This window comes from Triturus cristatus, chromosome 5_2, assembly GCF_964204655.1.
Source record: "Triturus cristatus chromosome 5_2, aTriCri1.1, whole genome shotgun sequence".
NCBI classification, from domain to species: Eukaryota; Metazoa; Chordata; class Amphibia; order Caudata; family Salamandridae; genus Triturus; species Triturus cristatus.
The window spans coordinates 337020103-337037148 of record NC_140588.1 but is presented as its reverse complement, the minus strand read 5'-3'; the positions used below and the strand labels follow the sequence as shown (position 1 = coordinate 337037148).

The window sequence follows — 17046 nt, the reverse complement described above, 5'->3', positions numbered from 1 at the left end:
TATCTGGCTAACAGGGCTTGAGTATTTGCGATGCACCAAATATTAGCTGCCTGGGACGCTGTTCTTTTGCCAGAGGCGTCCAGGAGTTTAGACCCCTTGTCGGGCGGAGCTGCATCTCCTGTTGTCTGCGAATTAGCCTTTTTTCCTAGCATTTGAGACTACCATGGAGTCTAATGGAACAGGCCCCCTAATGTAATCTGGGTCTGTAGGGGCAGCTTTGTATTTCTTCTCAATTCTAGGATTGATTATTCTAGTTCTGACAGGGTCTTTAAACACTTCTGTAGCGCGTTTAATCACCCCTTTGAGCATGGGTAAAGTGGATGTGGACCTTTGGATGGTGTCGAAAGTGTCCATTAAAAAATCGTCTTCGACCTGTTCTGTATGTAGGTCGACCCCGTGGTACTGGGCAGCCCGGTGTATTAGCTGATTAAACCCCATGGTATCTTCTGGTGGGGAAGGCCTAGAGGGGTAGATGTCCTCTTGTGGAATATTAGGGACATCAGGCATATTGTAGTCACTCCAGGGGGTCAGGGGAGCCTGGTGGACTGGGGTCATCTAGTGGCATGTTGTCACATCCCCTGTGTCATCATATGTGTCGTCATCTACTGGTGTAGGGGATGGCGTAGGAGAACGAGGTTGGGGAGGTGGAAGAGAAGGTGGAGGAGACTCTTAGGTGATGTGGCTATATCCCTCTTTTTAGGTGGTGGAGCTGGTGCAAGCATGTCCAGCGGTCTTTTTCTGGAACTGAGAGTCAATTGAAGGGTTTTAGGGTCTTTAATTAAAGTTTTTTGTTGAGGGTCTGATTGAAAAAGCTCTTCTGAAGAAGGTTGGGTGTTCGGTGTCGGCATCGAGGGCTTTTTCGGCGCTGGCTGCGGAGCAGTTTTGGACACCGAGCTAGGAGATTTGTCAGGGTCTGTATGCTTCTTCGGTGTCGATGCTTTTTTCGGCTCCAAAGAGTGCGAGTCCGAACTTTTGGGGAGCGACTTCTTCGTCTGCTCCGAGTATTTTTTCGGTGCCGGGGAGTCACTGGCTGGAGTATTTGGTGCCGAGGGCTTCGGGGTGGAAGTAGTGGTCGGCCCGAGGAGGGATGCGGCTTCTTTTTCGGTGCCAATGATTGGGTTTAGGCACCGGTGGCAGGCAGACTCAAGCCTGAGTCGCCGGAAGGCTTGGTAGACTTCTTTGCCGGGCCCGAGGGCGGGGCATGGAAAGCAGTGCGTCGGTGTGCACCTGAGCCCGAAGGCGAAGGTGTGACCGAAGCCTTTGTTGTTGTAGGGAGGGGGTCGGGGTCGACGTCTTTACTTACGACCCGTTGAGCTGGAGTCACTTCTTTGACGTCGGAGTCATCGGTTTCGGACACACTGATGAGCTCTTCTTTGACCCGCTCCTCTGGCACATTGACGCCCTCCTGGAAGATGTCGTCGGGGATCGAACTTGACGAGCGAGCCATGGTCCTTCGAGCTAGTCGATCCCGGATGGTCTTCTTCGAGCGGAAGGAGGCACAAGCGGGACAGTCTCTGGCCTCGTGCTTGGGAGAGAGGCAGAGGTTACACACCTCATGCAGATTGGTGTGGGGAAACTTTGACCCACATCGAGGACATTTTTTGAAAGGCGTCCTTTCCATGAGCCAGATGCCAAGGCTCGGGTTGGCCCAAAGGCCTTCTTCGACGACTGGAATAGAAGATTGGTAGAGATGCGCGCCGATTAGGGTTTGCGTTTGAGACAATACCGTCGAAAGGGTGAGGATTGCGCGTCAAAACAGAAATCGGTGTTGGTTCTGAACTGGAGCGCGAGAAACACATCCGAACCCGATGGCGGAAAAAGCAATCTGAGGATGGAGCTGATGCCAATGTGCACTATGATCCTAGGGAGGAGTCACATACCTCGTGACTTCCAAAGACTTTCCAGGACAAAAACAAGTGCAAACATCCGGACCCAACACCAGAGGGCGATCTATGCATAGTGTGTAATCTGCAGCTCTTATGCCTCGAATACATGCTTCCTACATTGACTTTACTGATGAGAATCTTTCTGCTCAAAAATAGATAGATACATCAATGTTTAATCAATGGACTGGGGTTCTGATGATGGCAATCTAGCCTAATCCACCCCATAAGATGTTTCTACTTTGGCCTGACACTTCAATGGATGTTTCTTTCGAACTGCACAGCTATCCAAATTAATTTAAGGACACTTCAACCGAGTTTATCATCCCAGATGGCCAGTGCAGATTACTCTGCCTTCATATAACTTAGGTTCTATAGAGTGTTGCAACACAGTTGTGGATACTGTCTACCGTCGAACAAGCCAGAGCTGGCAGTTCGATCTAGGGGCTGCAGTGCAAAAACATAATTTTGCCTGGCAATCCAAGTCAGAGAATAGAGTAAGACAGTGGTGCCATGACTGTTTTACAAAACTGAATTATATATATTTTTTAAACAATTAAATCTTTAATTATCATTTTCATATTGCTCACAACATTGCATGGTTACTCACTGCCATAATATAAATTTAATAAAAATAAAGAGAAGAAACATTTGCGAAGCAAGTGTACTCCAGCGTGCGATGCACAAATGCCTCGGGGTAGCATATATAACATACATTGTAGTATCAACATCTGATCAACCCGGACCACCGGACCCTCCCCCGCAGTCTAGCCCACACTTTCCTAGACATAATAAAGAATTGAGCAAGCTAGATGGAACATAAATTACCCCCACCCCAGTGTGGACTATCCCAACGAGCTGCTGTGAACTGGGGTCGGCACTGATCTCCAGCAAGTCATTTTTAAGGGGCTTACCAGAACATGAGGGGGAAGTAGAGGTTATCGGTTAGGTTCACCCTCCACTAATACAATTGCCAAAAAACTACCTGAACAGGTCAAGTAAACAGGAACCTAACCAGGAAGAACAAATGGTGTCGGAAACAATTTGATCCTAAAGAACACCGATTGGAAAGAAAGGGAAAGATTATCTCTTTCTATAGTCCCCTCACTCACCAGGGTTTCCCCACGGTGACATGCTTCATCATAGGGGTCCTCCCAGTCCTCTACGGACTGAGGCGTGCTACGACTTGCGGTGTTACGTAGGAGCACTTAAAAACTGTGAACTATGTGTAGTGTAAGTGAAGAGGTGGTGGAGTGGGATAATTAAAATAATCAGCTAGTGGGCTAAAAATAAACTTTATTAGTGCTCTAAGCTGAAAAAATTAAAACGGGGTAATATGTCAAGGAAACCTAACTGTAATGGAAAGGTGTGCCTAGCATATGTTCTGGTCAACTAGTTTCGAGCTTCCCCAGCTCTTAGTCAGGACTACACTGGGACCAGCCCAGTATCGAGAAACTTGCCACTCCTAGTTAACCTGAATTAGGTGCAATAAGTGTGATGCCACAATTGTAAGGCATGCGTTTTAAAATACATACGTAATGTACGTCAGCACAATGGTCTGTAAGGTACAAAACAAAAGTTAATTAGGGAGAAAAAATATATAATAATACGTATTACTGTCACTAAAAATTGTGAGCACACTACACCCAAGTGTATGCACACTTTCTTATCTGATGTGCCGCTATGTGAAGAAGAGAAGAGATGCAATTATTCACTCCATGCCGGCGAGGTGCTGAAAAAAGTGTACTGAAATTCGTAAAATTAATAAGTCTGACTTAACACACACACAAACGTACAACAAAGAACATGTAACATACTTATGAAAAAGCAACACTGTGCTTCATGGTCACCGGAGGGGATGCGGCGATCTCGTACATCTAAAGGAGGATAGTAATCGAGATCATTAGGATAATGGCGCACTCCGTAGTGAAGGATCGCCCTACGGGGTGAAAGGGAGACGAAGGAAGGGCTCCTCGTACCGTACAGGTATGGAGATTTCACTCCACTGGTAGCACTTACTTGTACGTTGAACCCCGCATACAATGACACCTAATCGAAGCCAAACCTCGCGGACCGCATTCTGGCGTGTCCTCGTTGCTGCGCCGTTTATATGTACAGGCGAGCCTGTCAAGGAGAGAGAGAGAGAGAAGAAGGCTCCGGTGCTGGTACGCGAGTGGAGCCGCCATCTTAGAATGGGATGAGAAGGAAGTAAATACTGTAAAGGAATGTAATGTTGGTTTGTAATAAAGTTAATTTAAGTAGCGATAATCCAGTAGAGATGTGCAATCACTCTAAGCTTTGAATGCCCCATAGTAGAGAAGTAGTAATGAGGGCGAGATATTTGCTGATGGAGCGACGTTGTTACAATGTTTTTTGTGTAAGGAAAATCTAAAACTTTATTGAGATAGCCGGCAGGTACAGCTCGGCGATAAGTTAGTTAGACAGGCTGTCATGGTGTTGAGGTTTGTTCCAAATTGGGATGATGTCCATTGTAATGTTTTTTTGTATAGGGAAATTACAAAACTTATATTCAGATTGCAGACAGTTACAGGTCGGTAATCGGATTTGCTAGGTGATCATTAATGTTGAAAATCACTAAGCAAGTCTATGGTGAAAGTTTTCACAAGACCCAACAGGATAGATGTTAATGGCTTATTTTGCAGATACACCTGAGAGGAGGGGGTTGGTCAAGTGAACTGGCTCCAGGGTATGTCATCATTTAGACCCTTGTTATCTGAGCGTAGCTTAAACACCCAACGTTGTTCCTTCTCATGTAAGTGTTTCTCCATGTTAGGGTGATTCTTAACATGCTCCAAAATAACCCAGTTGAAGTCATTGGGTGTGTGTCGTTTTTCCAGGAAATGGGTGGTCATCTTGGTATTATCACGTTTACACCTGAAATTACTCCGGTGCTCAACCATTCGGGTGTTTACTTTCCTCGTTGTCATACCTACGTAGTGGAAATTGCAAACGCAGGTTATCAAGTAAACCACCCCTGTTGTGTTGCAGTTAGTGAAAGACCAGTTCACTTGACCAACCCCCTCCTCTCAGGTGTATCTGCATAATAAGCCATTAACATCTATCCTGTTGGGTCTTGTGAAAACTTTCACCATAGACTTGCTTAGTGATTTTCAATATTAATGATCACCTAGCAAATCCGATTACCGACCTGTAACTGTCTGCAATCTGAATATAAGTTTTGTAATTTCCCTATACAAAAAAACATTACAATGGACATCATCCCAATTTGGAACAAACCTCAACACCATGACAGCCTGTCTAACTAACTTATCGCCGAGCTGTACCTGCCGGCTATCTCAATAAAGTTTTAGATTTTCCTTACACAAAAAACATTGTAACAACGTCGCTCCATCAGCAAATATCTCGCCCTCATTACTACTTCTCTACTATGGGGCATTCAAAGCTTAGAGTGATTGCACATCTCTACTGGATTATCGCTACTTAAATTAACTTTATTACAAACCAACATTACATTCCTTTACAGTATTTACTTCCTTCTCATCCCATTCTAAGATGGCGGCTCCACTCGCGTACCAGCACCGGAGCCTTCTTCTCTCTCTCTCTCCTTGACAGGCTCGCCTGTACATATAAACGGCGCAGCAACGAGGACACGCCAGAATGCGGTCCGCAAGGTTTGGCTTCGATTAGGTGTCATTGTATGCGGGGTTCAACGTACAAGTAAGTGCTACCAGTGGAGTGAAATCTCCATACCTGTACGGTACGAGGAGCCCTTCCTTCGTCTCCCTTTCACCCCGTAGGGCGATCCTTCACTACGGAGTACGCCATTATCCTAATGATCTCGATTACTATCCTCCTTTAGATGTACGAGATCGCCGCATCCCCTCCGGTGACCATGAAGCACAGTGTTGCTTTTTCATAAGTATGTTACATGTTCTTTGTTGTACGTTTGTGTGTGTGTTAAGTCAGACTTATTAATTTTACGAATTTCAGTACACTTTTTTCAGCACCTCGCCGGCATGGAGTGAATAATTGCATCTCTTCTCTTCTTCACATAGCGGCACATCAGATAAGAAAGTGTGCATACACTTGGGTGTAGTGTGCTCACAATGTTTAGTGACAGTAATACGTATTATTATATATTTTTTCTCCCTAATTAACTTTTGTTTTGTACCTTACAGACCATTGTGCTGACGTACATTACGTATGTATTTTAAAACGCATGCCTTACAATTGTGGCATCACACTTATTGCACCTAATTCAGGTTAACTAGGAGTGGCAAGTTTCTCGACACTGGGCTGGTCCCAGTGTAGTCCTGACGAAGAGCTGGGGAAGCTCGAAACTAGTTGACCAGAACATATGCTAGGCACACCTTTCCATTACAGTTAGGTTTCCTTGACATATTACCCCGTTTTAATTTTTTCAGCTTAGAGCACTAATAAAGTTTATTTTTAGCCCACTAGCTGATTATTTTAATTATCCCACTCCACCACCTCTTCACTTACACTACACATAGTCCACAGTTTTTAAGTGCTCCTACGTAACACCGCAAGTCGTAGCACGCCTCAGTCCGTAGAGGACTGGGAGGACCCCTATGATGAAGCATGTCACCGTGGGGAAACCCTGGTGAGTGAGGGGACTATAGAAAGAGATAATCTTTCCCTTTCTTTCCAATCGGTGTTCTTTAGGATCAAATTGTTTCCGACACCATTTGTTCTTCCTGGTTAGGTTCCTGTTTACTTGACCTGTTCAGGTAGTTTTTTGGCATTTTTAAGGGGCTCCCATATATCTTTAGGTTGGGATGCCAGGGGTTGGGTTATGGCATAAAGTTCACAATTCATATTACAAAATGTGAGGCTGTTAAGCCAATCTTTCACTGTGGGGGAGGCTCTACTGCCCCATTTGAGAGCAATTTCCCTCTTTGCGAGCAAAAGGGCAATGTCCGTGAATTTGAGTAACTTCTTCAGAAGACCCCCCACATATCCCAACAAGGTGACCTCAGGCGTAGGGTTCATCTCAAGGTGTGTCATTTGTGTTAATAAACTGGAAATGGATCTCCAGTAGTCCCCAATCTTAGCGCAGTTCCAAGTCAGGTGGGCAAAATCAGCTTGTTGGCCGCCGCACTTAGGACTGGTGTGTGGTCTAATGGGGTCAATGGAGTGAACCTACCGGGGTCATGTAGACCCTCCACAAATAGAGGACGTGTATTAACTTGTGTCTGCTGTTTTGGGAGACCTCTTTAGTTTGTGCACAACAGAAGGACCAGTGAGAGTTTTGAATTGGGTGCCCCAGGTCCCGTTCCTAAGCCTCCCGGATCTTGGCATCCCTGCTAGGGACTTAAGATGGATGCCTTGTATAGCTTTGAGATTAGGTGTTCTCCCCGGAACTTGTGAGTAAGAGAGTCAGCGGAGGGAAGGACTCTGGCTCCAATGGGTACTCCGGGATCTTAGCTCTGAGTGCCCCAAGTACCCGGCTAAATACAAATTGATCCATAATTGTTGCCCCACTGAACCTCTCGCCCTCCGTGCTAGATAAAACATGACCTCCTGGAAACAGATCACCAATCTTGTCTAATGAATATGTAGTGAGTGTACGCTGTACCAGTTTTTCTTGAATTAGAAGGGTGTACAAATAAGCATAATTGGGGATTTGAAAGCTTTTTATTTTGGATTGTGAATAAAACAAATTAGTTAATTATCTGAGCATTTGTTTGGTGTTTGTGTATGGTTTTGAGGTTCATATCACATACATTTCTTAGGTGAGTCTCTGGCTTCCAATAACGAATCAGTGTGGGTTCCCGGATTCCAGTAATGATTCAGTGGGGGTCAACAGCAGTCAAAAGGTGAAGAACCACTGGATTAAGACACTGTGTTGCTGCCAATACAACTAGCTAGATGCATGTAGAGGATCAGATGGGCTATCACTTCTGCCACTCTACTGATGGCCTGATTTAACAATACTGAATAATCTCTGGTGAGGACTTTCCAGAGATAAATGTATTGCCATAGTTTAATTCTAAAAGCTCACACAAATAAACTGAACCAAAACTCTAATGGGACATAAGTAGAGAAAAAACATGAAATATCTCCTTTTCCTGTGTCAAGGTGTATATATTATTTCCTTTATTGATGAAAAAAATCACTTTGCTTTTTTATCCACCAAATATGAATTATAGTCAACTTTTGTCTCATTAATACCCTGCACATTTTAGGGTGAGAAGTTTCAACCTATTTCTATGATGCAAAGTGTGCTTGTTGCAAAGCTTCTGCCATTCTACATACGCACTGCCAAGGCTTTAAAATGCGATAACCTCTACCTCGTTATGTATTACTGCTTACGTTGGCTCTCAACCTGGCTAATGGTCCAGTGCAAAGGCCCGATTTCTAAGCCCTGATATAAAATCATTTTTTAGACAGAATGTACCACTGCACACCATATGTTCACATATTGCCTTGTGTGTGAGTCAAAGATGAGCATGGGCAAGTGCAATAGGTTCTCTTAACTCTCTCTAACTTGCACCCTTCTCCTTGCCATTAACGTCAAGTAATTCAAACCACCTGTGAAGTCTGGTCACGTGTTCAAACTGAGGAGGATTATTTACAGAAAAGGGACTTTGTTACAGCACAAGAACATGATGCCAACTTGGAAGCGCAGGAAAGCATTGTAAGGCTCCAAATTAAAAGTTGCAATAGTTCATCGGACGATAGCGCAGCCGCATTTGCTACAAAGGTGTAGCGATTTCCGAGGTCTCACCGAACAAAGCCAAATTTGAAGAAGAAAAAAAATAGGGAGTGTGTTGGCAAGTTGACACTCATCATTCTCAATCCTTTTTGAACGCCTGCCTGTATTCCAAGTAATCTTATCAAATACGTTCTAGGCAACAAAACCTTGTGTTTTTAAGAAGCTACAGTAATTATCTGCTCTTTCTTAATAACACTTTAATTTTCACAAGATTATGGTGTCACTGGATGATGTTAGTGGTTCTGTGTCACGGTGCGGGAGGTCAGCTGTTGGAAAAAGGGCAGGGAGCATCAGACGACAAGAGGATGAGTGCGAGACAGCAAAAAAAAAAAAAAAAACACCATATACACTTTACAAAGCCTAGTCTCAAATAACAAAGGCATCAGTTGCATACAATCAAAGACAACAGCATACAGAAATGCATTGAAAGAAACAAAGAACTTAAGGTTACCTGGAAGTCTATTCATGTTGACGCCTTGTGCAGAAAGCCCAATTCCCATGTAACTGCAAAAATAAATATCACAAAAGTTAAACGACTTTTACTAAATACAAAAAAATAAAATCCCCTCCCAGAAACCTCGTTTCAAAATTACTTTGAGAAACCATCAAAAGTACAATTCACGACATTTCATAAAATATGAATTTCTTTTCAATATGCCTCATTTAATCCGACATCAGGCAAACTACAACACAAGGATGGGAAACGGCCTTTACAACACGGGCTGCGGCACGCGTGCAGTTTCATCGCAAGCGGAACAACGTTTGCCTGAACCATGCATATGCCTTAAAACAGCATATGCGTGGTAAAGGGTAAACATAGTTTACAACAAATGCGATACAACGCATTCCTTTACAATGCGGTCATTACAATGACGGCATTGTTACATCGCATACCATTACAACGCAAGTTGTTACAATGACTTGCGGTAGGGGTCAGACGGTGTTGGAAACAAAATCCAACACCTTCCCTACTGTGACACAGACTGGAGTAGGAATAGTAAATTATACTATTCCAAACTCCAGCGCCCCCCGACACCAAGCCGTGTAACAACTTGCGTTGTAATGGTATGCGATGTAACAACGTGGTCGTAGTAATGAGCGCGTTGGAATGGCATGCGTTGTCAACCTGTGTGTTGTAACATGGCCTATTCGTGGTAAAGGCATATACAGCCGTTTTTTTTTGGGGGGGGGGTAGTTTTTAGGGCTGGGTGCCTGTTACAGAGCTCAGAGAGATGGGGAGGGGTAGTTATTAGGGCTGCAGGCGGGTTTTAGGGCTCATGGCAGGGGGGCTGGGGTCAGGTTAATTTTTGGGCAGGGCCCAGTTATAGGGCTCAGGGTAGGAGGTTGGGTAGTTTTAAGGGGTGGATTGCAGGGCTGGGGTATCGGGTGTTAGGGCAGAGGGGCTGGGGTGAGCACTTTACCACATATATCCCTTTAGCAATCATGCCTTTACAACAAAATTTGTTGTAAAGGCATGCATGGTAAAGACGCGGTCGTGGTACAGACCGCGTTGTTTAGGAATGCATGGTTTATGCATGCGTGGTGTATCATACAACTCACAAGGATACAAAGCCATTATGCGATGCCAAACCAACCGAAGCTGTAGCGATTGGTAAACATTTGTAGTGCTTCCATAGTGGCCACATGCTGCAGTTATTCAAAACAAGACCCAGTAGGAAAAGGAATATCTGTCAAAGACGGGTATGAAATATTGAAAGTTGATGTAAACGGCATAGTCAAGAGACAACTAACTAAGGTTACAGAAAAGCAAGGTAATTAAGAATTTCCAAAAAGCAGCAACAATAGGATGTGGTGTGTACCGGATTTGAAAGATGTACGTTACTGACTTGGGGTAACAGCAATGTGTTAACAGCAATAGGTCCGTGTCTAAATGAAAGTGATTGGTTTCTAAATACCGACTCCTTCATCTAATGCAATTCTATCATATACCCCTTAAAGAACCATAGGCTTTACCTAAAACCCGCTTTAGAAATTTCACTTCCAGAGGTAATAATCTCATGTTGGTGGCCTGCTAGAGGCTTTGGAATTTGCCCCCATACATTTAGATACCTTATTTTCATTATTGTTTTCATAAAGGCTCAGAAAAGTTCCATTTGCCAATAATGTCTACTTTCCTCTTCCTTCAATTCTCTCTCCTTTGGATACACCTTGAGATTATTCAATTTGTAGAACGCAGAAGCTTCCTACACAGTGACAACATAGTACGAATGTGGAGTACATTTGACCGCCAGCTGTTCTACTACTTGAGGTGTCACTTCTGAAATGTCAGTAGTTCATTAATATGTTTTGAAATAAATTTCACCTCATATTTATGAAATTAAGGAACTGATTTAAACAGAGGCTCTTGCACTGATGGGATGGGTTTGCCAAGACTCAAAACTAAAGCCTGTCAGAACCAGTTTGCATTAAGGCATTGAAATTCTTGGTTTTTGGAATAATTTAGTTTGTTGATTTCAGAAAAAAAAACAATGTCATACTTGGACAACCAGTTTAAGTGATGCATCTTAAAAATCGTTACAGACAAAAACAAGCACTGAAAAACAAGAGATCTAAACTTGTCCATCTAGCGAAATAGTTATTATTTTCCCTTAGTTTTGCTACAAGCTTATTCCAGAAAACAAATAAACAGAAAACACGCCACATGCATTTTGTGCCCATATGCTTGCAATAAAAAATGTAAATGACAAAAAATAGCTATGGCTTGTAAATACAACATAACAGTACGAGTGCTTCCTAGCACGCATATCTATTTATAACAGATATAGACACCATACAGTTTCAAAACACAACACAGAAAATATTGTATCACTGCTGCAAGAAAAGGCAGTATTGCGTTTGAATTACTGCAACCCGAAGACAGAGTCTGGTTCACAAAAGCATTTAGGAGTTAGGGAAGCAGTACTACAGAACCATTCTTTTACATGATTTTGTGAATCCGCACCAAAACATCAAACTCCCTTTAGTATAAGTGCAAAGAGGGCACAATCCTTTCTATAAGTACTATGCGTATGTTCATATTACCTGAATATACCCATTAAATTCCCATTTTAGGTGACCTCTAGCCAATTCACAAAGGCATCTACGAGTATACAAAGAGTACTCAGGGACTACTACTTTACATACTCTAAAATACCTTTGAAAATAGGCCTTATAGTTTAAAACACACGCATGACTAAAAGAAATACAAATAGGGTAAAGAATTAAAAGAAAAAATACAATGACCAGGTAAAGTATTGTACTGCCAGCCCTTCCACCAAAGTAATCAGGTAAGATGTCATAGTTTTCAGTGCATTCACAGCCCTATGTTGTGTCCTATGGGGGGTGGAAGCAAAACGTAAACATCAGATGAACAGACCAATGGATTAAATGGGCTGACCCAAAGCACTTTTAAATATGAACACATTTTTAAAATATGACAGTTTTATTAAGTGCATTGGCAACACAATCTCAAGCCGTCTCTAAACCAGACCTAAAAAAGAGGATGAAGGCCTCGATATCTGGGAGAGTCTATAATGGGATACGATGTAGACCTGAAAACATCAACAAGCACAAATCCAATCTCTTGCCACTGCTGACTTACATTTGTGATGAAGTATCATTCATCTGCAAAGTCCGGGCAGTAAAATGTAATTTACTAGGGCCCAATCTCTGGTTCAGACAAGGTACTCATTATTTTAGAATTAAGTTTAGTTTGTGTCCAAACACAATGGTATGGTCATGTGCCCTCTGTTATTGTTGAGTATACAACCTCTACTTGAGAAAGGTCTTATGGCAAAACTGTAAAGCTTAATACAATTTCAAGAAGACAATATAAATGATCAGATACCTTCATTTACACGATTTGCAAAACTTCAGTTTAAAGTTTGCCAAATAAAATCAGCCGTAGACAACTGTCCATGTGAAGACTACATAGGGTTTCAGACAGTTAAGCAACATCAAATTCATGAATCTACACACTGGTGCTCACATTATTAACATTACCCTGGCTCTGCCTTCAAGAATTAAGTACAGCCACTCTCTTCTACTGGCTGAAAGCTGAACTACGTTTCTCAAAAGTCCAAAGCACCTTTAAACCATTAAGTGCTCTCATGAAGTTTACACAGTATCTGTTAGTGTCATTAGATCCTGATTATTTTTTTCCTAGGCAAAACATCTGAGCTCCCTGGAAATTCTCACAAAGATGGCACTTGGTTTAAGCATACAGCAGGCATTAAATCACCTTTACAAAGATGACCTCCACCAAACAGGTCTAGCATGCAGCCCAGGGGAAGGAAACAAAGTGATGCCTCACTTAAGTGATACACAAGTAGTGATGTGCTAAAACACTTAGTGTTAATTAATACAATGCAAGTGAAAATACGGCAGGCACGCTTCAATGCCTTTTTACGTTTAAATGTTTTTTTGATTAAATATTTGACAACTATTGGCAGCTTTAGGAATAGACCACACACAATATTCAAAGTATAGTCAACTCCACCTTCCCTAGGATAAAACGTCCTCCTCCTTAAAATATTTTGAAACCTCAGGGAAGGCTATGAAATCATGAGCCTCGAACATCTCGTAAAACAGATGTACAGAAAAGGCAAATCATGAAGAAGCTGTAGAGACAGAAATAGAACTTTAGCATGCCAATAATCTATGGCTGTGTCTAACTCTACTATAATGTGAGTTATGGATTTGGACAACTACAAATATCGATGGTGCAAAAACCACTACCAAAGCGCAAGCACTAAGGTTGGGGGGCCTTTCCTACCTCACGCTCTGCTTATAGAACATGAATGCTTTAACTTGCAATTGACCCTATAGCCTAGGGGATTACCACAGGGGAGCACTTAACCCTATAGACATCAATTATTTCTTAAAAATCTGCAGATTCTGTCACTTCACTAGAGCGATTGTGGGTCAGATCTGGAAATAAATGTGAACGTTTACAGGGTAAAATTCACCTATCCTTTTTGCCGGAAACATAGTCTCCAACTATGGGAGCACAACTTCACAAGCAGTGTATCAATCCCATTACCTGTTGCCAGAAGGACCTTTTGTTGGGATGCCATAAGCTCTCACTATCTGCACTGCTACATCGGCAGCCCTTTAATCTGTTAAAATAAATCAGTGCACCTCAGTTTGAGGCAACTCTCCTAATTATGAATTTTTAGCTCTTGTGCACCATGCTCCAGATGTTCTACCTTCAAGGTGGGCAACTGAGGTGCAAGCACAGTCCTCAAAGTTCCAGGAACTCTGGGACCTAAAGTCATTGTCAAGTGTATTGCCTCTTCTGACAACGTTATTCTATTCAAGATCACCATATCCATTTAAATATCTTTCATCCGGCCTCTAAATTCCTTCAGTGCCCCTGTCATGGCGAATATTTGATTCTCAATTCACTGCAGGCATTCTACAAATCTCTAACTACCTCTGGGGTGGATCTCTCGCTATGTTAAAGTATAAGTACATTTTGAAAAGTTTATTAAACTTGAAAAAAATAGTAAAACTATTTCTTAAATAAATTAATTGTGTATATTTATTTTAAATGTAGCACAAAATAGAAAATATTACAGCATTACTAGTTTAAATGTAAAATATAATTTAGAATATATTAAATGTAATTTTAAAAAATCTGAAAAATTCTAAAAATAAATACCCATTTGAAGACAAAATTATATATTTTGCATTAATAATTATTAAAACTGTATAAAATAAACTAAAATAAACTTAATATTTTAATTAAAAAGTTACATTTTTAAAACCAACAGAGGCTATTAAAATATTCAAATACATGTACACATTTTATTTTTAAGTAACAGTTTTTAACATTAGATTACCTTTATTTTTTACAATTTAAAATATTTTAATTTAACATGATTTCCTATGGGGTTCTATCTTAAGTCCCAACTACTGTCATTTTCAATGAAGGGTGTTGAAGTACCTGTGGAAGGCCACCTGTGATGCCAGCTTTACTCCAGCTCGAGTACATTTACAGCAGTTTGGGATCCTTTTTAGCAGTAGTAACTTTAGAAGCTTAGTTTGTGGATAGGAATGGGGTTACTCATTTGTAGGTGGGTGAACATCCCTCGCTAAAACCCTCCTTACTCCTCCTTTTTGTAGTAAGTGCTTCCATTTTCCAATGATTCCCCTCTCTCCTTTCTATATTTATTACTAAAAGGCATATTTACATGTGCAGACTCAGCAGTCAGTGTATAAATCTCTAAACATAAAATGATAATGGAGGCGGAACCCAAGCATATAGTTTGGAGAACAGTATTTTGTAGTGTGTTAGTAGTACTACTGTAGCACTAGTAAACTTACTATAAAATTCAATTTGTAAATAGCCATGTAGGCATTGATGATTAATTTAAAAATTGTGCTGATTTACCATACCTTTCAAATTGTGTAAAATATTAAAAAATGCATTACGTTTCCTGAAATGGTTTGTATATATTTTTTTCTTTTAAATGCACCCAGAACCTTTTTACAGTAGAACCGTATTAATGTGCCAATCATAACAGAAGATAAGAAAATCTCTCATACATTCAAGGGAATAAAACAATTACCAAATAAAACACTTTGAATGCGTATGGCACACTTGTAACAGTGTATGATATGTTTTGAAGGCCTGTCCGAAGTCTGAAATTTGCGCTTTTAGCTTATTTAAAAATATTCAGCCCACTACATTGGAAAGCACAAGTAAAAAATGAAGATCGCATTCTAGTTATTTTAAAGTATCTGGTATACGAGCATGAGTCCATTCCAACATCAACAGGCCTCACCAAGCTTACTCAACAACATTCTTATCCATTCCACCAGGCAGCCAAAGGTGAAAGGGTCAATGAGTGTGACACGGCCAACTGGACTGTGGCACATAACACCATGTCCATTTTTGGACGTTCAATTTGGCTTTGCCAGCACAGTAAGGTTGCTTCTATAATACAAGACATCCACCGCACAAGCATAAAAATGTGCCACACTATTTCATTAAAAACGACTACTACTTATATTCCTTCCACAATACTGCCCACAGCACTGGCCCTGGATGTGCCAGAAAACCTATGTATTTTTTTAAAGAGGTTTCTAGGATTCACTCCATGCACCTCCTAACCTAGCTACATGCATCTAGTGTGTATCCCAGACAGACAAATCCCTCCCAACCATGTCCTCCTCCTCACGTTCATCGGACACTATAGACCACTTCTCCTTCTAGCACATACCAGTGCATTACCTGCACTGCTCTTGTATCACTACTTAGTGAACCCTAAAAACATTTATCCTGGCTTTCTGTATTCAGCACATGCTGCTGTTTCCTCTTCTGTCACTCCTATGTGAGCACTACTGAGACTTTATCCTAGATGCCTGTAAATGGTGCATACCAGGGTAATCTCACATGCCGGGGTTCGCTCCTCTGTTCCTCGTGGATTGATTGGCACCACAGAACATCTATCCTGGATTTTGTATCCGGCACAATATGATACGCTCAATGTCCTATTTATTCGCGAGGACATCGTAAAAGTGCAAGTGTACTGTACATAAGAACTGCGCAACCATCATTGTGCTTGAGATGCTTAGGCAGGATTCCTAGAACTGTTATTCACCAAACTGTTTGTTCACTAGGCTCATAAATTTTGTTCTCTGGCACGCTAAGGGAATTGAGACTCCACTCAGCCAAGAACTGACTGCTTGCCTAACAGGTACAGATACGTAGTTGCAGAAAGAGTGGTCTAAGTAACAGAACTGTTCCAAAAGTGCTGGGCATGTGCAAAAGATGTGGGTAACCGTCTCTGGTTTATACCCACATTGGCGACAGCTAGGATTTGTCGGACGGCTTTTCCACAACGGAATTATATCTTTTGTTTCGAATTGACTAAAGTGAAACAGTATGAACTGTCATTTTCGTGCAGGTGAGAAAAGCATTATCAAGTATGCTTGGGGCTTTAGATACTGGTATGTTTTGATGACTAGACAAGCATGACGTTTCCTTGCAAATTAGTTCTTGTCTTGCAGTTGTGACATGACTTTTGCTTATGCATTGCTTAGACATAAACAAGTTGCTCTTGCGATCGGAATGGACCATGCTTCTTTGATACCAAGTGCTTCTATAGCCGACCACAGATAAGCTCCCAAGAATTTTAGCATTTTTGCACATCTGAGCCTCAATTTCATACCAGCTCAAATTGTTCAAAGAGCCACTTTGAGAGGCACGTAGAGACTAGCATAACTTGACACAGTCATTCATTCTTTGCAGCTCTTGATTCATTATACCAAATTCCAGCCAAACTTGAGCAGGAGAGGTCGACTTGGGCAAACAAAAGAGTTCTAAAAGTTTGTTTGTAGTGAATTCAACATGGCCGCCTCATTTCCATGCATGATATCGAGGCCATATGTTACTGTCGGATGAAGCTGAGCAGCCAGGACTGTTAGCAGTGCTGG

At 41.7% G+C, this 17046-nt stretch overlaps 1 protein-coding gene across 3 annotated transcripts in view; it reads right to left on the bottom strand.

Moving 5' to 3' along the window:
* The window catches only part of RANBP9 (RAN binding protein 9), a 635256-nt gene that overhangs the window by 244900 nt on the left and 373310 nt on the right, over positions 1-17046 (bottom strand). For all 3 annotated transcript variants that reach the window (XM_085607104.1, XM_085607103.1, XM_085607102.1), the window contains one exon: positions 9056-9108. In XM_085607104.1, coding sequence (XP_085463230.1) covers positions 9056-9108 — 53 coding nt within the window. The remainder of the gene's footprint in view (positions 1-9055; positions 9109-17046) is intronic.